Source organism: Orbicella faveolata, unplaced genomic scaffold, assembly GCF_042242905.1.
Source record: "Orbicella faveolata isolate gen_17 unplaced genomic scaffold, um_ofav_v1 contig_3, whole genome shotgun sequence".
NCBI lineage: Eukaryota > Metazoa > Cnidaria > Anthozoa > Scleractinia > Merulinidae > Orbicella > Orbicella faveolata.
In genome coordinates, this window is record NW_028301558.1 from 21,593,027 (window position 1) to 21,616,845 (window position 23,819).

General features: G+C 38.6%; 2 protein-coding genes across 3 annotated transcripts; one reads left to right on the top strand and one right to left on the bottom strand.

The window, feature by feature from the left end:
• Window positions 1–4,808: 4,808 nt before the first annotated feature.
• Window positions 4,809–19,604, top strand: LOC110054854 (cytochrome P450 4F2-like). Of its 2 annotated transcripts, none has more exons than XM_020761215.2 (15): window positions 4,809–5,028; window positions 5,825–6,091; window positions 8,936–9,122; window positions 9,611–9,738; window positions 10,384–10,502; window positions 10,874–10,933; window positions 11,861–11,993; window positions 13,683–13,748; window positions 14,519–14,606; window positions 14,968–15,070; window positions 15,590–15,720; window positions 16,166–16,230; window positions 16,810–16,892; window positions 17,552–17,617; window positions 17,850–19,604. In XM_020761215.2, the coding sequence occupies exons 2-15, from the start codon at window positions 5,909–5,911 to the stop codon at window positions 17,989–17,991; spliced, it is 1,554 nt and encodes a 517-aa protein (XP_020616874.2). In that variant the 5' UTR covers window positions 4,809–5,028; window positions 5,825–5,908; the 3' UTR covers window positions 17,992–19,604. The 2 variants fall into 2 exon arrangements, with proteins under 2 accessions (XP_020616874.2, XP_020616873.2); XM_020761214.2 differs by lacking the exon at window positions 4,809–5,028 and adding an exon at window positions 5,217–5,520.
• Window positions 19,605–20,864: 1,260 nt separating this feature from the next.
• LOC110054896 (melatonin receptor type 1C-like) lies at window positions 20,865–22,740 on the bottom strand. Its single transcript, XM_020761268.2, has one exon. The coding sequence runs from the start codon at window positions 22,552–22,554 to the stop codon at window positions 21,538–21,540; it is 1,017 nt and encodes a 338-aa protein (XP_020616927.2). The 5' UTR covers window positions 22,555–22,740; the 3' UTR covers window positions 20,865–21,537.
• Window positions 22,741–23,819: the final 1,079 nt, after the last annotated feature.

The following is a 23,819-nucleotide window of genomic DNA, read 5'->3' on the forward strand; positions in this document are numbered from 1 at the left end:
AATCTGACCGGAAGCAGCTTGCTCGAGGCATAACCGCATTGCCCTTTCGCTGATAAAATATGATGGCAGAACATGTTCCACGCAGCACAAACGAGAGATTGCTGGTGTTTTTCACTTCATATTAAGTACTCTAGACCCTAGACTCAAGTGCCTTGGTGCATTGCGTGCAAATGAAATTGTTCACTACCTCTGCCATATCTTCGTGTGTAGATAACCTGAAATAGGCGATCGCCCCCATTAAAATGGCACGCCAGGTATCCATTGTGAAAACAATTGAATTCTACTGATCAAAAACAACAGGTCTTCCTTTCAATTATTTCAACCTATCCAACAATTCAGAATCTTTGTTAAGGACTTCTTATAGTTCATGTATACCGATTATCAGTTAATGAAGTTTTGATGACTTTATCACAAATTCTACTTCATGTTTGTCGTAAGGCGCTTTTATTAATTCGACCCCCTACAATGTAGGTCAAATATCGAGACAAGACGTGCTTTTGTTCTTTGAAAAATATTTTAGTCATATCCATGCTCTTATCATTGGTGTGCTTGTAGTTATAGCTGCGTTCTGGGGTGCATTATTTTGAAACAAATTTATTCCACCATAAGAAGTGGGCATTATTTAATAGTCATCGCTAGCTAATCTGAATCTAGGTTTTAAGCAGTGTTGATATTTCCTGATGTTTCCCTTGCGAGGAGCAAGTGGATGATAGATGACATAATACAAACGACACGTGTCGCTTCCATTAGCGAACACGGCACATGATCAAAGATTCCTGACTACGCCTTCGTTCGGTTATCAGAAAGTTCAGGTTGTTTGGTCTTATCTGTTCTGGAATTTTACCTTTTACAATTTTAGATTTGCGCAAACTCAAACTGATCTTAAATTCTCTAACTCGAATCAATTACGTTATTCGAATTAAGACGGCAAATTGGAACCGCGATTCATGAATAATGGCACAAGCTGGACGCTGGGTCCACTTACAATATCTTGAGAAGATTTTAATCCGAACTGATATTAACCAAATGAAATCGTAATTGTTGTCTTTAGCAAAATGTTATTAAAGTCTTAATCCACGATTATGTAAGAATATTCCAATATTAGTGGTTTTGTGGTGACAGGCTAAATCTAATAAGATAAACTGTTTACACGATAATTTGGCGTTGGGCTTTACTTGTTTGCGGGTGTCACCATAAATGCAGCCTTTTGTTTTGTATTTTTACAGCAGTTCGCTTGTCTTTCTCCAGGCTAATTTTTATTTACACGCGGGATTAAACGCTTACATCAGTGTACGTTTGCATGCTTCCATGCCAGTTATCAGTACCATATGAGAAACACTCCAACCGTCGGAGTGATTCAGTAAACCGCTAGGTGGAATTCTCAAGTTTCGTGCTCATAGCCCAGAAAATTTGAGTCGTAGTGTAAGCCTCCGAGATCCATCCATGACTTGAGATTGAATTACTCGCGATGAAATGGACCAGCAAGTTCAGTGACTAAACTGTGCCCACAAATCGGATGAATGAAAATTCTCATCGTTTTGAGCACTGAGGGTATCGAATTAAGTATATTCATTCCCTTTCAGTGGAATTTCTTTAATCTTGGCAAAAAGCTGTAGTTCTAAATTTGGCGTCAAACAAAGAGATGATCAACTTAGGAACGTAACCTCGATGTATTTTATCCGAACTTTACTGCATGCAGCCATAATTCCAATAACAATGATGGGCACTGGTGCCACTACACAATTCTCAGCAGAATTATTTTGTTTACTGACCAGGGACATTAAATCGAACTTCTCGTTTCAAGTTAAATCAAAAGCTTCGTCCAAACAAAACCCCTGTTCATGTTCGCATACTTGCTAATCAGTCGGAAAAATTTGCGTGAGGCTTTAAATCGTACAACGGAGTCACGAGAGGTTAGGTCAACATAACGGTACTTGCCCTATAACGTACAAATCCATCCGGAATATGTTTTGTGTTGTCTAATCAAAAGACTCATGAATGAGTCAACGAGGAATAAATCACTGAATAGAAGAAACGCTAACATAGGAAATTAGCCAGCCAGCCCAATAGAAATCAATTAGTTTCATGCAGCTGATTAGGAACGTATCTGGTTTGTTTTTGTAAAAGCGTAGGCGGTTTTGAAATCAGTACTTTATACATCAGCGAATTATGACCTTATCTTTTCTCGGTATGTCATATCATTCTCCAATTTCCGCATGCTGTGTGCTCTGTGGCGTTCAAATTTCGATTCCCACTTTATCCTTAAAGTTATGACTTCCTTTGTTTTCAAAGCTATAAATTCCTTTTTATTTTTCCTTTCTCAAAGTCATGACTTCCCTTTACCTCCGCGTTATTCCTTAATTCCAGTAGTGATTAAAACGATTAAAGTCTTATCTGAATAACTAAAAATAGACATTAACCCAAGAATACCGATCTATGAACCTATTTATTTTTTATGCCGTTTGATTTTGTGTTCAGAAGCCAACATGGCGGCAGCGCAGACGAACATTCCCTAGACTCCCTGCGCTTGGAAGTTAAAAAAAAGAAGAAAAAAGAAATCAAAAACAAAACAAAAGGAAAAATACTAGGTACGGTAATTACACATGGACGTAGTGCTTTGTGGATGGAAGCAGTTAAATTATGAACTCTTTTTAAATCTGGTTGGTCGGTTAGTAGTAGCTCAGATCAAAAGCAGTATTTAGTCCGAAGGAAACAATCACTCGAGGAGTAGCGATTTCAAAGGTAACTTCTAATAAAAAAAATGGAACCAAAATGATCTGATCAAGGTTGTGTTATGGATACAATGTATCGATGGCCCATGCCTCGAAGGCAATATATATATCCCGCTTGGTGTAACATAGATTCATTTGTTTCTTTTATCTATATTGAAAACCTATTTAATTTTATAAGATCTATAGCCCTGCAACTGGCACTCGTTTAACCCCAAAGAAACAAGGGTCGTTATTACTCCGGAAAATTGTGGATAACTCCTACGGGCACAGACATAACAAGCACAACCAATTTTAATTTGCGTGCATGTACTTAGTGGTCTGAGTAACTGCACGGGAGTTTCCGCCACTTTCCTAGAGATAAATTTCGAGTTTCGCGCTGTGAATGAACGCAGGCAGCGACAATATTTGTGGTTTTACCCCTCAATCTTCAAGTATGTAGTGGTTTGAAAATCTTGTTATAGTAATTAAAGTTCAACTTTTCCACTGATTCAACCCCGTCAGAAACCGCTTCCTAAAGAAACATTTTACATATCGTACACTCCACCTTTAACTACTCAGTCTGTACTAGCGACTGTATACGAGTTACTGATCATGGGGTGAAAACTTTAAGTTAATTATCTTCCCATTCCATTTAATATTAGCCCACTTGTATTCAGGATGTGCGGCGCACACTAACTTAATTTCGCGTTACTGAAGAATGAGAGACATTCAGTGGTTGACTTCACTTCAAAAGTTTCTTAACTGACTCACTTTCAGAAATTTCAGATATGCTTAATCACTATCTAATTTCGAATTGATTAGGTAAAAGACATGAATCTCTCGTGCAAAATGTAATGAATGTAATCAACCTTGAACTACTACAAAAAGGAGTTTTCCTGAACTGGGGCGGGAGTGATGTGCTATCATTTTAACTTGTAACTGAAAAAATGGCGTCGATGAAACAGTGTTAGAGCTGAGAATGGACTAAATCTCTGAAAATACTGGTTCTTCTCTGTTTCCTTGCTTCTGAACAATACTTGTAAAGTAAAATTAAATTTTCTGAACTGATGGCGTCTAGTACCAGCTTCAGTAGAGCTTGATGAACTTTGGATGATGATACCAACTGTATTCTTCGCTAAGACAACTGAAACGTCGCCAACTATAATTGTAAACATGTCAATTTTACGGAGAGCTGGCATTGCAAATTGTAATCCAGCTCGTTAACACGTGAATCGTCGCGTCAGCGATACAACGGTGTTGCATCTAAAGAACGTTCCAACAAATCCGAATAAATCTGGCTATCTACATTTATTAAAAAGAAGATGAATCATGATCACACCGGGGTGGCAATTTAATTTTTTCGCAATACCGTTTATCTCATACCGCTGCCGTATAATGCGATCATTGATGCCTAACAGACACACAGCATACTTAACATATTTTCCACTAAGACGCAGGTCGTATTTCTTACCACAGCTTGCTTCGTCAACGAGCTGTTTAGTCTGTTCTCTATTTTTATGTTATTATAATTATTATTTTTGTTTTTCTTGAGATAGTACCTTAAAGCACATTGACTTCATACTTGGAATATCGTTTTGGTAAAGTTGCCGATCCGTCATGACAATTCTCTTTAACAAGATTATAACTTTAAGAGGTTTTCAGCTCGAGCTAAAATAATTATCCCTTTGAAAAGGCAATGTGTAAATATTGGAGCTATAAACTACCAACACCGAAGAAACATATTAAGAAACATATTATTGCGAGTGATATATGATTTATCCATGCACGTTAAAATATTTCCTTAGTGGCAATCCAGTGAGAAAAGTTACCACGATCCATATGCATTATTTTGATGGAATAATATTACGGCAGGGAGAAAAAGCAATAAAAGACCTAATTAAAAAAAAAAAGGATAAATGTCTATTAAATCCATTTGGAAAGTTAAAGCTGCTACCATGCCAGTTAATGTTTTTCCCAATGCCTTTTTTAATCATAGACGAAGCAAACATCAGCTGGTTCCTTAAAAATGTGCCGAAATATAGTTTTGAAACATTCAGATATGTACGTGCAGCGTTATATTCCAAGCTTATGTGGGTCGTGAACCGAATAAAGCTCTCACTAATAATCCAGCGATGTCACCTCACGGCAATTCCATTCTTTAAGTGCGTTATTTTTATCTGTTCAGTGCATCGAACACATTCTCGGCATATCATTTAACCTCATGCCAGATCGTTCAATACATATGTCGTCAGTTGTTGTTACCAAAGATTTATCGTTTCAATGAGAAGTCGCTGATCTGTAATTGATGTTTCATGAGGTATGTTCAGTTCTTTTGGCAACAAAAGACCTATGTAAATGTTCTCGGCCTCAGATGAAGATGTCACACGCTGCTATGTTTTATTTGTGAGTAAATGACTGGCGAAATAACAGACACAGTCGATTGTCATTTAAGAAAAATATCCTTTCAACATCAAAAAAATTCCGCTTTGCTGACATTCGACACCTAACACCAGTTCGTAACATGTAAATATTTTAAGCTTCAAGGTTCGGAGTAACATTCCTTGGGGTCAATGTTGAACTTCGTGTGTTGTGTCGAAATGACAAGGGTAGTGAAAACCAGAACATTCACAGACATTGCCTAAGGGATGCCATTGTTATTGCGCTCTCCTCCGGAAAGAGGCACGACATAAAAGCTGTTAGCCTGAACTTGGACAGCACACTCTACAACTTGCCCTAAACTTGGGAACAGGATTCCGCTCTCCTCGTGGCTTGACTTAAATCTTTCACATAAATTTTCCGTGATTAGAAGGTAGGTTTGAGGTCATTTCAACTTCCCTACCGTTCACCACTTAATTAGGCAAGTAATGGTAAGAACTACACGGTGACAAAAAAGGGTATTAATTGAAAGATTTGACATTCTTTGAAAATCAAATATATACTCATTATCTCAGAGTTTTCTTACCCGCCTTCGCGATAGCGGTATTGAGTGATCGAACATTGGAGTGGGCTACACGTGGCTAGCTTGTCAGTTTGAGGAGAAGCTCATGCTTGGGTCCATGATCGATATCATCCAAGTGAAATATCTTTAAGCCGTTCAATCTCTCGTTTTTTAGTAATCCTGGTCTTAAAAGAACTCGCAAGAATTCTAACTAGACAACGAAGTGTCAGCGGAGACGCAAGGAATCTTTCAATCAGAAATGTGTCCAGAGTTGGAGTGGCCCTTCAGCGCGTGGACGCAAAACTCTATTTTACTGTCTGGAGTTGCGATCATAGCCCTCGGCCTCGCTTCCTCCTTCGCATATGTTCTGGGCAAAGCCTACATCCAAGTACGAAACTTTGATGGTCCACCGTGCCACTGGATCAAGGGACACATTGATCAGGTGTGATGGAAATAAGCATGTTTTCACGTATTAATCTCCGTTGCCTTTTCATTCATCGTTTGTTGTTGTTTTCGTTGTCGCTGTTGTTGTTGTTTTTCATTGTTGGCCACTCTAAGCTTTAAGCTTGAATGATTGTGCATCTCTGGACTTGTTTTCACTTGACAGTGTTACGCAATAAAGTTGAATAAATATGATATATCATGACTCGGCGTGCTCGAGTTCACACTGCAAGAAATTTCAAAACAGTTCTCCAGAACGGGCTGCGACTGTGTATCTAACAACATCTCTTATTACTTAAGTCGATTTAGCAAAAGCACGTGGCCAATTGTGATCTTACTTCTTTCACTAGTCGAGTCGGACTGTAGCCGAGTGAACCCCGCTTAGAATTGAACAGTCCTGTATGGAAACAATTGATGTGAAAATTAGATAACCTAAGTTAGATTTATAATTTTACCAACAATAATCCTCTCTCCTTGTGAGTAAAACTACGAAAAACTGAATGTAAATCAGGAATATGTATCTTGTTGTAGATAACATTTCTTCAGTAAATCTTCTAGATCCCGGAAATCTGCCCTTTTGGATTCAAGGTTCTATAACGACAGGAGTGTATAACATGTTTCACACCTTTTAATATCTTCTTCAGCGTTTAGCCTGATCTCTCTCTTTATTTTAACTGCTTAATTTTTAGCAAAGCCTTTCCGGACTACTCATCATCCTAAATCGAACGTTAACTGATTCAAAACCGGATACGTTTGCTACTTTCAATTAGAATAGAAACCACGGAAGAGCAGGCAAACATGGCTGTCTGCGTAGATATGTTTAAGAAATTACTCGTGATTCGAGTATTCTTTGTTAAATTTTCTTTGCCGTGGAACAACATAATAGTTCGTAAGCAGTTTACCGTGTTATCTCGGGTGTTAGTCGTTGGATTTAAGTTCAGTTTCCTCAGTGGCGCAGAGATCTTCTAACTGAGGCAGTTCATCCGAACGGAATTTGACATTTGCAGCCCGTAGTTGAGAGATAAATAAACACGTGGTAACACACTTCATCGCTTTAAAGACTTTCTTCGTATCCAATCTGACGGATAAACAGCCTTTAAAATATCATTAAAAACGTTATATCGATATTAACAGAGTTACAGCGCATGTATAAACCTTTCACTCCACGGACACCAAGAACGCAATGAAACCGTCTGTAATTTCCAAACGCGTCTGTTAGAAACAGATTCTTGCGCCGTTTGATCCCTTGGGGATCCTTGGGGCTTGAAGAATTTGAGTGGCTAGGTTTCTAAAACCTGAGCTTAAGACCGCATTTGGACGTATTTTAAGGAATTAAAACAGCACGTATATAAGGATATATACAATGAAAGGTTGTTTTAATCAATCAGCCAAGCCAAAAGCATGTTCAAACAAACCAGGCTTGTTGCAATATCTGATCTGAATCCGTCTGCATGTCTGGTGACCGTTTCCTGTGGGCAGAAAAATAATAGCAATAGCATTTTACCTTAGAATATTTAGTCCTGAAATACCTAATGCATTCCGATCCACGCATATATACCGACTGCATGAAAGAAGATCTTGTAAACCACTCATGAGAGTAATTTTTACAAGGTACGTCATCGCAAAAATAATCGCATAGTTGTGGCGTGATGATATACATACGTGTTGTATGTCATTATGAGATAACGTGGCTCCGTAACGTGCGAGGTTTCAGTTTGGTGGCCGACCGTCTCGCCAAGTGGTATTAGCATACCACTTGCACGTTGAATTGGGAGCTATCAGCACAGTGTTCAGATTTCGAGTGTCAAATAATTAAAAAAAAAAGAAGAAAGAAAAAGAAGAAGAAGAAGAAGAAGAAGAAGAAGAAGAAGAAGAAGAAGAAGAAGTAGAAGTAGGAGGAGGAGGAGGAGAAGAAGAAATCATTCTAGTTATATCGAACTTTATAGCAGCGACTAACTGATATTCACCGAATTACTTCTCGCAATATACTGTATCAGACATCACAACATTAAAATCAGCATGCCAAACGAAACTTAAAAGCCGGATCTCAAAATTGTTTTTGATTGTTGAAAAACATTGTCCCAAAAAGCCCTGGGAACGAGGCTGTCCAAGCTAGTGTGATAAGAAAATCCCCGATTTAGTTTGTTGCTTCGTGGTAAAGCGAGCCAAGTCCACACGGGACGCCCTTGCGATGGTTGAGCTAAGATTCATCTTTGTTTCTATCCAGGGAATTTTAGGTAAAGGAACTCAATACTTATCTCATTAATTACTTCGTTGTCCGGCACAAGTATTCTATTTCATTAACTGGATTTGATATTATTTTACACTACCATTACCATTACATTACATTACGGTTACCACTGCAATTGCCATTGCCATTGCCATTGCCACTGCCGTTGCCATTGCCATTGCCATTGCCATTACCATTGTCATTGCCATTGCCACTGCCACTGGCATTGCCATTGCTATTGTCATTAAATTTATCGTCCTTTCCGAAGACGCAATTGCTGAACGCCACTTTTGCTTTAGAGTTGTGGTATTTCACGGTTTTATCTCTATCTGCGTACTGCTGCTTTAGTTGATCTCTCTTTGGCGGAGGGGGGGCGGGGTAGGGGCACTGTGGTCCACTGTGGTCTACTGTGGTTCACCGTGGCTTTCTCTCTTATATTAGAGAGGAAGAACTGCTACAAAGTGCTGACGAAAATAGCGCGTGATTACAAACGTTGTAACTTCTGCCCCCCCCCCCCCTACCCCCCTCCCCCAAAAAAGAGAGACTAAAGCAACGGTACGTAAGCCATTCAACGTATCTTGAAAATTTATACTTTAAATTTGTTGTCCACTACAGGCTACATTTGATGGTCAGGGCCTGAAGTTTCACCTGGAATGTACAGAGCTTTACAAGACTGCCTATCGTGTTTGGTTTGGACCTTTAAGGTCGGCAGTTGTCCTCTGTCATCCTGAGACGATCAAGCCAATCCTAGCCACAACCTTTAAGGAGAAAACAGTCTGTCATCTTCTTTCTTCTTTTCTTGGTAAGTTTGTGGAGAATGAATGAATGCGAATGAATGCGAATGAATGCGTTGAATGCTAGCTGTTTTTTGTTTGACAGCAGCATCGAAAGCTTGAAGTTTTTAATGACCAATAAACGAAATGCATTGAGGACGGTGAAGCCACGAGTCAACTAAGACTATCGATAGAAACCGAAAGAAAATATTCCGATTGTCTGAGCATAATTTATAGAGGATAATTCCGTATATAGATGGTGTCATTGAACCCTCCTTTCTCATAATGCATGATAGGAGTTTCTAGAAGAGATAACTGAAGGAGTGGAGAAACTCGCCCCTGGCTCGTGTACAAACAGTTGTCCTTCTTTATTTACCAAGTCGTCTTTCTGTAATTCTACTGATCTTAAGATAATCACTTGCGTAAAGATAAAGGTCAGCGAGTTATTTAATGTGTCTTAAGTTTGATTATAGTTTATGACTGTGTTTTTCTAGTAACTATGTTTGTTTATTGTCAGGTATCGGTCTAGGTCTTCAAAAGGGGGAAAGATGGAAGAGTACAAGACGACTTCTGACACCAGCATTTCATTTTCCTAAAGTAGAACCATACTTAAAGATTTTCCAAGAGTCAGTAAAAGTCCTGTTGGTAAAGTTTGAGATTTTTTTGCGTTCAAGAATACAGGGAAACAATAATTATGAGGGTTTTAAGAAATACCTTCAAGTTTTTGCCTCCTCCATGACTGATATCCAACATTTTCAATTCTAGCCTATGGCCTCGGTTAACCTTAGTATCACGCTTTTCTAAGATAAGGCCTGATGCTCAGGTTGGGCCTTTATATAGCTGTAGTAGGTGTAGTCAGTGAAGAAAACCACGAGGAAAAGGGGGAAATAGTTGTTTGGCAATCTGATGCAATCACACCCGCTGATGTTGATGTAAAACGAACGGTGTCCAGAAGATTAGCTCGAAGGGAACGAAGGAATGATTTTTGGAGGGTGAATGAAGCCACAAAGTTCCTGGAAAAAAATATTCCATGGTACTTGGCACGTATAGTAACATTCCAATGAATTGTTAGTTTCACTTCACATGGTATATCAACTTCATTATCCTCATCCAAATTACTTGATTTTCATTGGTCGAGAGCAGTACTATTAATCCCTTATGTCTTGTGTCTGTTGAAATCTATAGTGCAGCCAAAGGCGGCAAATGTGGAGTTATTTATGAATGCAAAGGATTTCTTTTCACATGTCAAAGGGTCGCCCTTGCAAGAATTTTGTGTTTGTTATATTTCAGGCAAACTGGTCGTTATCCACGAATAGCGAGGTGGAGCTTTTTCACGACATTGGCTTGTTGACGCTGGACATAATTTTGAAGTGTGCCTTCAGTTACCAGAGTGATTGTCAAGTCAAAAGATAATTTGCTTTGTCTCTTACACATTCTTCACTATGTATTACAATTAAACTTGAGTATCAGTAAACCAGTTAATAAACGTAGAGCCTTGGCTGAATATCTTAAAATCGACTGTGACTTTCTCCATTCCGTTGAAACTTCGTACTATAATTACCTACCAGGTCTGGATACTTAAGATAAGAACAGGCTGTTCCAGGCAAGCTTTTTTTGATTCAATTCTTAATTTACTTCTCTGCTAGGATATCCTAAACTATGGTAAATTTGCTCTGGAAGTATCATGCCCACTTCTACATCCGTAACTGTAAATATATTTATTACTTTAAGCAAGTGGTCAATAAGCAGATGCTTATCTTCAGTTTTATTTTCCCAGCACGCCTGATTCTTTCATGACAGCGATTCACGAGAATACCCGAGCAATCATGGATAGATTTTTGTAAGTAACTCTCTTGCTATGTTTGCTACGTTTTTGTGCACTATATTAAATGCAATTTGTTTACATATTTTAAATTAAACAAAGTAGGGTACGATCCCTCTGTGCGGTCGAGTCCAAAACCACATGGGATGGATAGACCGCCTAGAGGGTTTGAAGAATGTTCCAATACGTTGCACTTCCTATTGGAAGACCCTAGCCAGTATAGTGAGTTAAGTTTAAATATTAACTGAGGGACAGAATATATTTTTTATTGTCTGGACAATAATTTCTAAAAAAGGATTATAATTGTAATTGTGCTATTCTCAGCGACGATAGTTTGCAGCCAGCCTAAACGTAGATGACAGGGATCTAGAGAGACAGGGTTTTCCTGATTGTACTCAATCGCTATTTATCCAGAAGGAAAACTAAACTATCTAGGCGAGGGTGTCTAAATCATGATTAAAGTTTGAGGTGTGAGGGATTTTCTGGGAAGGGACGCTAGTGAAATAGCGTCGATTTAGGATGTTCATCCCAAATGATTAACGTTAACTCTTCGAGCAATACCACATTGACACATAAAATCTGTCATCAACTTTGCTGACCACTCCAGTCTAGAAACTGGCTCTCTTATTTCCACCAATTCTGGCTCTTTGTACCGCCAAAGATATAACAGAAACACAGTACAAACAAACAAAATTAGAGAGAAAATAAATAAAGGATCGGAATGGAGGAAGAAACTGTCACACTGACAGCTGGACTGGGTACATATATGAGGTCGCTAATTTATTTTTACTCTAGATCTAAGATAAAAGCAAACCTGCGCCAATAGCTGATGTATTTGTTTTTTTTCTCTATCGTCCTCTTCTTCTTCTTCTTCTTCTTCTTCTTCTTCTTCTTCTTCTTCTTCTTCTTCTTCTTCTTCTTCTTCCTCCTCGTTTCCCCCTTTAGAAATCCACTTTACCATTCAGATTTTATCTACAACCTGACTCCCACTGGACGAAAGTTTAACACTAATTCTGAAATTGTCGCCCAGAAGGCTGATGAAATAATCAAAAAGAGAAGACAAGCCATAATAGATCAGGTAAGTGTGTCTCGTAAACGTTAATGATCAAGACAACATTAGTGTCTCCTTTTCCTGAAACCACAGCACAGGGAAAAAAACAACGATGACATCTGACATGAACCTTTCGACGTAATTCGAATTGTTTGAAGTAATTCTCCAAGGACTTCAAAGTGACGGAGTGGCTAGTGGCTAGTGGCTAGTTGCGTTGTTAGTTGCCTTGTTGGCTGTTTTTCGTGTTGGCTAGTAGCCTTGTTGGCTGGTTGCCTTTCTGGCTGATTGTCTCGTTGACTGGTTACCTTCTTCGCTGGTTGCCTTGTTGGCCTGATTGCCTTGTTGGCTGGTTGCCTTGTCCTTGCATACGGTGGCTGCGCCAGCAGTACGAGCGACAGTCAATAGCGAGCTGTCCCACCAAAACGACACGATGATAGCCTTTTTCTTTGCAGTTAACAGAAATAAAGACAATGCTAAAGTTGCTTGTGCCCCTTCTATTAGTAAACTTGAGAATTCCGGGTTTAATTTGACGAGGAACAGCATATTTGTGTAAAATAACACAACTATTATCCTACATGGCGACACTCGACGAACTACGAGAAAGTTGCCATGCCGAACACCGGCAACCTATTTTTGACGCCAAACGAGAAGCTTGCAGACACAAAATGTTTTCTATTTTTCACTTTTGCAATCTGATATGTTTTTGTAATTGCAGATCCCTTTTCGTGAATATTTAATGCCATCTCTAGTGAGAAAAGCTGCCTGATTTCAATACCTTTCCTTGCCTTTCCTGTTAAATTGATTGACGTCAGGACAGTGAAGTTTTCCCCGCCTGCTGAATCCTGATTGGTCAATTCAAATTTCAGGCCCGCCAGCCATAGGCAAGGGTTGTCTGGTTGCCTTATTTTCCTGACTGCCTTGTTGTCTGGTTGCCTTGTGTGCCTCATTGCCTTGTTGTCTTGCTGCCCTGTTGACCTGATTGCCTTGTTGGCTGAGAGCCTTGTTAGCTCGTTGCCATGTTCGCCTGGTTTCCTTTTTGGCTGGTTCCCTTAGTGGCCAGGTTGTCTGGGTTGGTTCGCTTTATTGGTTGGTTGCATTGGTTTCCCTACTGGTTGTTGGACTTAGTTGTGTTGGCTGGTTGGTTAATTGGTTGGAAGGTTGGTTAGTTGGTTAGCTAGTTAGCCGATGGGCACGGTGAATCAGCGTGTATCAGTTCCACGCTAATTTACTTGTCGCATTGGCTGACCTAGTTGGATGATCGGCTGTTTAGTTCAATTGACTGGTTGGCTGGCTGCATCGGTTCAATAGTTGTATTGGTTGGCTTGTTGCCTGCATGGTTGCATTGATCGGGAAGAAAGTTTGGATGGCCTAGTTGGCTGGTTGTTGGTTGGCTTCGTCTCAATGTTAATTGGCTTGGCCATGGCTTTTCGCTGGGTAGCTCGCATGCTAGGTTGGGCTTCCTTTAATTTTTAATCGCATATCTTTCTAATCTGATGTTTTCCAGCCTAGGCAGCTTCATTGGCTATTTGACTTGTGGGAGTGACTGACCTGGTCTGTTGGGAGGCTGGCTCTTTGGTTTGGCTTCTTTGGCTAGTCAGCTAATAGGGTAGTTGGCCAATATAGTTTTAACAACTATAGACTGCCCGAAGCTCCAATTACTTGATTAACAGAATTATCTGTTGTCATATTATACTGATTATAACAAATTGTTTTTAGCCAATGGAGGAAGCATTACGGAAAGACGAGCATTTAGACTTTCTTGACATCCTTCTCGAAGCCAGGGTACGAAGTTTTTCTACTTTTTAAGAATATGTTTGTTCCGTTTGTATATAATGTTTATAAGGAACAAAATGAGCTTCGAGTGGTCGTTTCATAAACGTAAGTGACGTGAGTTTTGTTTATTTGTTGAAGTATAGTGTGCATGTAACTTAATTAGCAGCTCAAAACGTGTTGTCAGGTTTGGTTAAAATAGTACCGTTTGTTGAGTAATAGGAAAATTTCTAGCTCGCTGAATTGGTCCGGGTAAAGTTATTATAAGTATCGAAAGAAACCCTTGTGGATGGGAAAGTCTTTTGTTAACTTGTAGTTGATTAAGGTGAATAAAATAATAAACTTTATTGGGAATGAAGTTAAACAAAAAAACAAAAAATGAAAACAAAAAAAAAAGAGAGAAGAAATAGAAGATAATAATTCCCAAAAGGGAAAACGCGAACAGGACGCGAGGCGCTTCCCAGAGTAATATATGTATAAAAATATAAGCTATTTACAAGACATATGATATTTACAAGGCATATGATATTATGATATTTACAAGGCATGTAATATCATTAAATAAAAACCCGCCATAGTGAGTTTTTAATATGACGTTTCAAACGTCAGCCTCTTGCTTTCAAGTTGATAAAGAGCTCTGAGTTGTTTCAAGTGTTTGTCATGATCAAGAAGTAGTCTGGATGGGTATCATTAATTTATTTTGATTTTGAGTTTATCTTTCGTTACTTTCTTATGGCATTTCTGTTGATATCGCATTTTTTGATATCGCATTTTACCTTCAGCGTGAGAACGGACAAGTTTTAACAGACGAGGAAATTCGAGCAGAAGTGAGAACTTTCATGTTTGCGGGTTTGGACACGGTGACGAGTGGTGAGGAATTCGTGAATCCCCTTTTCTTTTCTTGCCCCTTTAAATTTTGAATTATTACTGTAACCAGAAACGTATCCATAAGAAAAAACGTTTTCTTCTTGTGTTTGCACTATGAACATTCTCACAAAGAAAACGAACTGTTAGAATAAAAACGCTCTCTGGTTAAAAATATATTGAAAACATAAGCTTTCAACGAACGAACTGTGTTAAACGAAAACGAACTGTGTTAAAAAGGATGCAGTAGGCACTGTTCTTGTTTTCGTTTTTTATTTTTCCCTATGGTGGTCTCTTCTTTCTGTTATCCTTAAAAATGACATCGCTCACCCATTAAAAAAAATGCATTTATTTTTCTTATTTGCAGCGATTAGTTGGATTCTTTACTGCCTGGCATTACACCCTGAGCACCAGCAAAGGTGTCGAGACGAAGTTGACTCCATACTTGAACAAGACAATGGCCTGCAAAAGTTAGCACTCAAAGCCTCATTTAGCGTTATTTGTCATTTGTATCATTCATTGATCAGGTTACTTTGGTAACCAGCTGAAGCGCCGAGAAACAGAGCTGCTTAAAATGACCGGTCACAGGTGCTGTCATCTTGGCTTGTACTCTGTATCCTGTGATCGAAACAAGAGCTACTTGGTCACCCCCTCCCGCACAAATGCTTCTATTTTGCGTGCCAACCCTCGTTACCGAGGTTTTTCCTTTCTAATTCATGCCTCTTTCACAAACGGTCCAAAAATTGCTTCACTGATCGTCAGATACGTGACGGTAAACCATTGGTAACCATCAAACAATTGGTCTCTCCCTATCTTATTGCACATTGAGTGGATTATGGCTTTGTTCCTAGTTAGAAAGTCAATTAATTTTGTTGCGTTATGATTAAAAAATGAATCCATCTATATATCCTTGCAGTGAGTTAGTCTACATGTTAATGGTCCAGCTAACTGCAGTGCAGTCATTGTTATCGATACTGTTTTATTCATAGAGCAGATCTGTACAATGTTCCTTACTTGAAGCTTTGCATCAACGAATCAATGCGACTATACTCTCCTGTTCCAATTATCTGTCGCTCATCGGACAAGCATTACGATTTGCAAGGAAGAACTGTTCCTCCAGGTAAGACTAACCTCTTGCTTTTTTAAGTCAATCGTCATGCCACCTACAATGGTTTCTTAGACAGATTGAAAACAAGACCAGCTTTAGAGACTTGTTTACCTCTCAACAACACGCGACTAAATATAACTGTGATAGTAATATAAATTATAATTGGTAAATGGGCCATTTTCGAGTTACCTTGTGCCTCTGTTTCAAAAGACGAGTCCTCGTGTAAAACCTTTCATATGAAAATTCGCTAGATTTGCATGAAAATGAACCTGTAGGCGGAACACGTTTTCGTATGAGTTGGTTTTTCACGCAGACTCGTTTTGACACAGAGGTAGAAGGCAGCTCGGAAATTCGCCTCTAGTATACCTTAATTCCAAAAAGATTGTAAATAAGAATAATTGTACTATTAGGTCCAGCGTCTAATAATTTCATGCCATTTACTTATATTTTGCCGCAGGTACCTTTTTGTACGTCAATATCTTTGCTCTCCATCGTAATCCTTACGTCTGGGAAAATCCAGAGGTAGAAAGAAAATAATTTGTACACTTATCAAATCATGACATATGATTCAGACACCGACATACTAAGCAGCCGACCAAGACTCGACTCCATTGTCGTCAACATTGTTTATTTTAGTTTTCTTATTCCTATTTTTTTTCTTTTTTTTTTTTTTTTATTGTTTCTACGTATCTGCTTTATATGTATGGTTTTTACGAGTTTCGTTAATTTATACAACTATCAAGACAAATGGATAATACTTGTTGTGTTATTGCATGTTTATTGTAGAACGTTTTTTGTTGTATACGTGGCTGTCTTTGGTTTTCACTCGGTACTCCTGATATATTATAACAAAACTGCTGAAAACGTTAACGATGGGAAAAGGTAATTTTAGATTCAAATAGAAACACACAAAAAACAGAAACGAGCAAAAATAAAAAGATAGAACGTTCAGCCGCATTCTGCAAGTAAGACCTTCTTTCAAAAAGTGCGTCTGCGTATGGGCCAGCTGATCAGAGTTTGAAGACAATTATTATCAATATAGAATATATCGGATGAAAATTTATTAATCTCTACGTTGCTTTTCTTACAATACAACTTCAGGTTTTTGATCCCTTACGATTCAGTGAGGAAAACCGTAAAGGACGACCCCCGCACGCGTTCATGCCATTTTCTGCAGGAGTGAGGTAAGGTCTACCATTCCATATAAGGTATATTACAGATATATTACTAACCAAATAGTGCTCAGGCAGCATTCTAACACTAAATGCAGCTCATCATTCCGTAGAGTTTCGGGGAGACCCGCAGTTTTGTTCCATAGTCATATTCGGCCGAGTTGTTCTTAATTGTTTGCATGTTCTAGTCATGTAAGGTAAACTGAGGGACAGTGTCCCGACTAATTTTGGAAAGTTGTCGTCTTCCCATATTGTATTATACCGTGAAATGCCACCAAATGCTCTGCGGCTCACACAATTATTTTAAATTCTGCTTAGGTATCTTGACATCTTATAACTAGATAATAACAAAAGGTGGAAAGATCACCAGGCTCATTTTCAACGGTTTGTACTGTTGCCACAAGGTGTTCACCAATTGCGTATTTCCTTGATGCTGTTATTGCAGCGGCTGCTGAACAAAAGCGGCAGTATTTTGATCTATCGGAGTAGACGGGCTGAAAGAGGGTGAAAGATGCTGAAAACTAATAAGAAACGTTGCCTAACTGAGACACGAAAATTGCATTGATTGAGTCTTTCGTACGCTGAAACATCTCTCCAAAATGTAGGCATTTTTTTTCCCTTTATTTCGCAGTGTTTTCTAATTAACTTTTGTCCATGATTTGACTTTGCAGGAACTGCATAGGACAAAACTTTGCAATGGCAGAAATAAAGACAACTCTGGCTATGATTCTTCATCGGTAAATTAATAAATCCATTTTGAAATGATAAAATTTTCTCACTAGAAACAATCGGAAATATTAAGTGTTAGATAATTCACCGACGTTAACTTAACGAACTGCGTATATGTGTCACATTCTGGCGTAACAATGCTACTTGGTAGACTGGCGAAAAGCAAAATTATGAAAGGAATGTGGATATGAAATCAATTGATGAATTTTGTTGTTGTTGTTGTTTTTTTTTTTGCTTCAGGTTTGAGCTTACCGTGAGTCAAGATAAACTGGTGTCAATGGATGATCTGCTTACAGTGCTTGTTTTACGCAGTAAGACTGGAGTGAGAGTTAGCATTACGCCAAGAAACCACAATCATATTTCACAACCAGTACCTGGATAAGAGCATTTGAACGCTGACGGAATTCGCACTTGCTAATGAGGCTCGAAGGGCAGGCCATGGAATATTACACAGTAGCTCATAGAAACCTTGACGTGCTTTATAAAGTAAATACAGTATAATTCAGTGGAAAGAAACACAGACAAGGACGACGTACTTGTGAAACAATTATTAACTGGAGAGAGATATACGGCCTGCGGGTAGATAATACTGTCTCGTCGTCAGGCAATTCTTCACGACCATAGGGATGTCTCAGTTAGAAAGCTGTGAAAACGAATGTTGGCATGGAAGGTACTATTGTTATTTATTGTGTCTGTATGACAGAGGAATTGCAAAGTGCTTCAGCGACAAAATATTCGTGCTGTGGTAATTATGTAGTGCTAACATATTCTCTTATCGCCCCGGTGAATTGGGCCTAATGACCTATTTATATCACATTAATTCAGGCCTTCTGAATCTTTCACTTAGTTGCATAGCAGGTCGCAAGTCACACCCAACTTCTACCAACCACCTCGCTCGTCGCCACGGATATCTTTCGTTCTAAATCTTGCAAACCAATTTTCTAAGTTTTGCCCGAGCAGTGATTAAGAGATATTTGATGGAGTATAAGATATATATAAATATAGGGAGTAAGGCTGCAAACTTTTAACAATTTTAATGCATCGTATACAACAACAACAACAACAACGCGGTAAGTTGTTTTTGTTTTAGTTACTATTTATCTTATTTGTTTTTTTAAGTTGTCTTTATCTTTTGGGGGTTTCTAATTATCATTACCTTAAATAAAGTTTTGGTTCAATGTTCGGTGGCAGAGCATGAGGAACTAAATCACAGTCGCTGTGAATATAACCGCGTGTCGCGTGTATTACGCTAGAGAGCAGGAACTGGCTTGTTGGTGGCTTGTGATCCTTATCATTACATAAAGACCGAGAAGGAGATACTAAATTCTTATTCTTTAGTTAGGAAAAAAACTGCAAGACAATAATATAAAGACGCGAGCGAGGTTACCTCAACATATTTCCTAGTCTTGCGCAAATGTTACAGGTCTCGTCAATAGCGACGTCGCAGAATTTTTCTTGAAGTACGACTTTCATTAAGAAAGTCATTTTAAAGCAGTAAAACAACAGCAACAACAACAAAACAGACGGATATAGTCTACAAATTTGTAATGCATGCGGTATTGAAACTAAATGCATGGTTAACGATGTTGTCATAAAAGAATGACACTTGAGAATACTGATATTGAGAGTTTTATTCGTGTAATTATTATTCAGTTACGATACTTAAACTCTTAAATAGTATAGATTCTAAGGAAAACGACCGATTTTTTTACGCTTAAAAGACATGTTTCGACAGAACTTCTGTCATCTTCAGTTGAATGAATGATTACAAAGCAGGTTGAATAATAAGTAGGCAAAAATGCTATTTAAGACAAATAGTAACAACAGAACGTGAAAAGGTGTAAATTAAGTGAAGATGACAGAAGTTCTGTCGAAACATGTCTTTTAAACTTAAAAAAATCGGTCGTTTTCCTTAGAATCTTTACATGTCTGCTGCTATCTAGACCTTTTAAATAGTATACTTTTTGAAGTCACCAGTAAAGTATCTTAAAGTGATGGTTTGTTGATCTTTCTTTCTCTTTTCTACGTGTAAAAATAATATATATGCTTGCAATTGCAAGTAAGAGAAACATATGCAATGTACTAAGGAGTGCTCACACGACAGCGTTTGAAATGTTACTGCTGAGTTCACCTTTTTCCTGAATGTGACACTCAAACTCAGTATTTGGCAAAGAAACCATGAAATGAAATGGCGTCCGTTAGAAACTGGCCTTGTGCGTCAACAATAACGCCTAAAAGCAACCCCTTAAAACCGCATTAAAAAACATGAGCATAACTCTTACATATTTTCTGTTGAACATATCATTATTATATCACCTAGTGTGAACACTTCCTAGTGACAGTGCATCCGTTTTACTTCAATCCTTATTGTTACAGCTTACATACTGTAATTGACCACATCTACTAGACCGATAACACAACAATATTCTATTTAGCTTTGGCGGATCATAGACCTTTTTGAATTCGCTCCACTACCCTGATAACTCTATTGCCTTTTACTATAAATCTAGAAGTGAGTTAGCTGTTATGCTAATAATTGTGAAGAATAACAGATAACATATAATATTATCCTCTATTTTGAAAAAAAGAAAGAAAGAAAGAAGTGGTCTGTTTTGGGAGATGCATTTTTGTGGCGGTTTCACTTTTTCGACACACAAACAAATGTTTTAATCTGCTTTTCATTATGACTATTTTTTAAGGCCGCAATCGTGCCAATTCTTCGCTGCAAAAACATGTCCTCTTTTTGCAGTAAAAACATCACATCAACTGTGACTTTGATATTTTCAAATTTTAGACATATATTGAAACATATGATACCTTTCACTGTTTGGTGAATTTTTCAAACTCGAAACATTTGGCGCAATCTTTGATTGATTGCGGTCTGACAGGTTCTGTCAAATCCGGTCTTGAATAATGGCAAATAATATCTGATCCCGCTATAGTTTTGACTATTAGAATGGTCTTCACTTGAGCCTCGAAAGTAATTCGTACTTGGTCTGGTTTTATATTACCACTGTAAGTGATTGATTCTTAAAAAAGACGGCCACTGTGTTATTCAATCAGTTGTAAAAACAAAATTCATCCTGACTCGCTCGCGCACGTTTCACGCGTTTTGTATTTGTGGTGAGTTTTGATCGGTTGGAAAACACATAAACAGAAAATCAAATATATACCCTTCTGCAACTTGCTTACGTTATAAATTTTATGATAAAATTCATTTACACACTTTACCAAACTCTTCTAATGAAAGCCTAGTTTTTCTCTTTTTGTCTTCACTCGCACTGGCCTGACGCTTCGCGCTCGTGCATGTATCACATCTGTGCTCTTCCTCGCTAAACAGCATGTTCTACAGACCGCCTGACCTCAAAACACCTACTATGGAGTGCAGTGAGCTATGTTGGATCTCTTTTCTAGCTAGTTTGAGAAGAGCAGGGTTTTTTTTTGTTTTGTTTTGTAGTTCAGGTGCTACACATCATTCGACACTTTACTAAAATATAGCAAGGTTGTTTGAAATAATTTGATAGAATATGGGTTAAATTACCAATATTTTTTGGCGAAAATGAAATCACCTTCATTCGCAGTAAAGCTAAAATTTCTCTATTAGATTTGAAATCTATTGCTTATTTTCCCTTCGATTCAAAGACTAGAACCTTGACTATTTTAGTGAAGCTTAACTCGATATTTCTGTACGAACGTTTACTCTGGTGACGTGCGGTACAAGTGTGCAATAAGTACGCATGGATTTTGGGAAAACACTTCAAGCTCAGCCACGAAAAACGATCGTGCGTGAACTGCGTTCGCTTAAATCGTACTACAGCTAAGTTATCTACTGCATGCATCTGATATATTATTTTATTCCAACCTTAGTAAAGCACTCCATTTTGCCTAGAGCAAAATTACAAGGTAGGTGTTTAAAATGTCACCTATTCTAAAGGACAGAGCACTTACTCTCCTGAGTATGCGGAGTTTCCTCGGAATCCTGGGTAATATCCGCTCCATCGCTCCACTTGAACAGTTTCTTGTATTCGTCTCTGAAGGTCTTGTTCATTACACCATAAATAACAGGATTGATCACAGTGCTCAGCTGACCCAAAAATGTGTACATGACGTACATCTCGCGAGGAAGGTTCCAGCTCCCTTGACCAAACCCGATGAAATCCACGATCGCAATCGGTGTCCAGCAGATGAGAAATCCGCATACTGTGAGGAATAAGGTTTTCGTGACGTTGATGTCTTCAATAGTGATTTTCACCGTGGTCTGCTGGTCGCCTCGGCGTCTCATGCTATGAAGCCGCTTTTTGTGCTCTTTCAGGGCCTTAAAAACGTTGTAGTAACAAAATGAGAGTACGACCGTGGGAATGGCAACGAAGACGTACCCCAGCAAGGTGAAAAAGTCGACCTCGACGACTTGAAAGCAAAAGAACTTCCCTGCGTGATAAACGTAACGGTGATTGGAACACAGATAAGGCAGCGGCTCCATCAGTGAAAGAATCCAAATCCCCAAGATCATCCATCGAGTGCGTTTAGTGGTGAAAAGCTTTTGGTAGTGCTTTGGTCGTACGATCAAGAAGTACCGATTCACGGCAACCAAGGTTAACGTCAGAAGCGAGACACAGGAGAGCATGGCGACGACATAACCTTGAAGCTGACAGACGAAATTTCCGTAGGTGCGCTTTCCCGCCACGAGAACTGTAAGGCATGGCGGTTGGCAAAGTATAGCCATTCCGATATCAGCTAACGCCAGCGAGACGATGAACAAATTGGGAATTGTTCGAAGATTTTTATTTTTGCACACCATCCATAGGACTAAGGAGTTTCCAACCAAAGCTGCCAGGATTAAGATAGCGCAGACCAACGCTTCAATGACCACCACCCCAGTTGGTCTTTCCGCAAGGAAAGTCACATACTTCTCCAGCGAGGGATGTCCTTTGCTATGCTCGGACATTTAGGTTCCAGCTCTTTCAAAAATTGATAATTGGCTCGAAACTAAAGAACAGCAAGCCCAAAGGGCGCTCGCAAAAATACTGTCGAAACTGAAACAGCAGGCCCAAATTAGGCGTGTTTTTCGGTGAATGCTTACCTTTCAAAATGAAATAAGCCCGACTGTTCGTTTTATGTTATTACTTCTGGAGCAGATGTCCAATTAATATCGATTATTCTTGTGTCATATGTATGTTAAAGAGTTGTCATTTTTCACAATGCTATCGGCGGAAGGCTTTATCTTTTTGTCGAGAACCAATTTGAGTTTTAACCACTGCTGTCACCTTCATTCAAGGTAGATTGGATAGACATGTGGCCTTCACGAGATAAGAACAGAATTTTTAGAACATATATTCCTTTATTTTGTTGAAAACAAAAGAGGAAGGTTTCAAAACTTCTGCTCATCTTTGCTAATACTCACTGACTTTTGCAATGCTGTTGCATAATGTTGTGAAGACTCAATTAAAATGCCAGAAAAAAAAAATTCCAGGTTTGAATCACCGCATACGGACATAGTTATGCAAACTAGCTGTGTATATGTTTTTGCAATGCAAATTGGGGGCTCCATTAAAATTTTTAGAGGAGTCGGGTTACTTAAAAGCATTTCAAATATACAGCAAGTGTTGTTTACCTCGCTAGGACACTGATGTTCATTGCAAACGTTCACGTCGGTATTCAAAGACAGTATTTTAAAGTTTGGATGCCTTTTTGCCCAGACAATCTGACATTAAGCTGTATGTAGGCCAGTTGTGCATGTAATACAAGATTTTTACTGAGTGTCTAAAATATTTCAACTGTCGCTTTTTCGACACGAATTTCAATCGACAGCGTGTATGACATGTTTTCATTAACGAAGTCCAGAGTGAGCACGAGAAGCAAACAATTTTACAGCTTCATTAAAACTTATGAATAGGAACAACACGTTTCTATTAAAGAGAAAAATGGTCAGTTCCGAAAGCTGTTTTGATTAAACATGAGTCTGAAATGTAAAGAGGAACACCAAAAAGCATACTTATTAGACTTAAGTGAAGAAGTTTACTAAATCGTATTGTGGTTTTCTACCGGTTGAAATGACTTCAGACTATCGTTTGCGGTTGGACTTGTTTGGTCAATCCCAGTCAAACATCCACTAGCCTATTTCCTAATTTGATACTCGCAATGCAAGACGAAAAAAACTTGGGATAAATCGAAATCAAAATAAAATCGATCTATAGATAAAAGTGATATGAA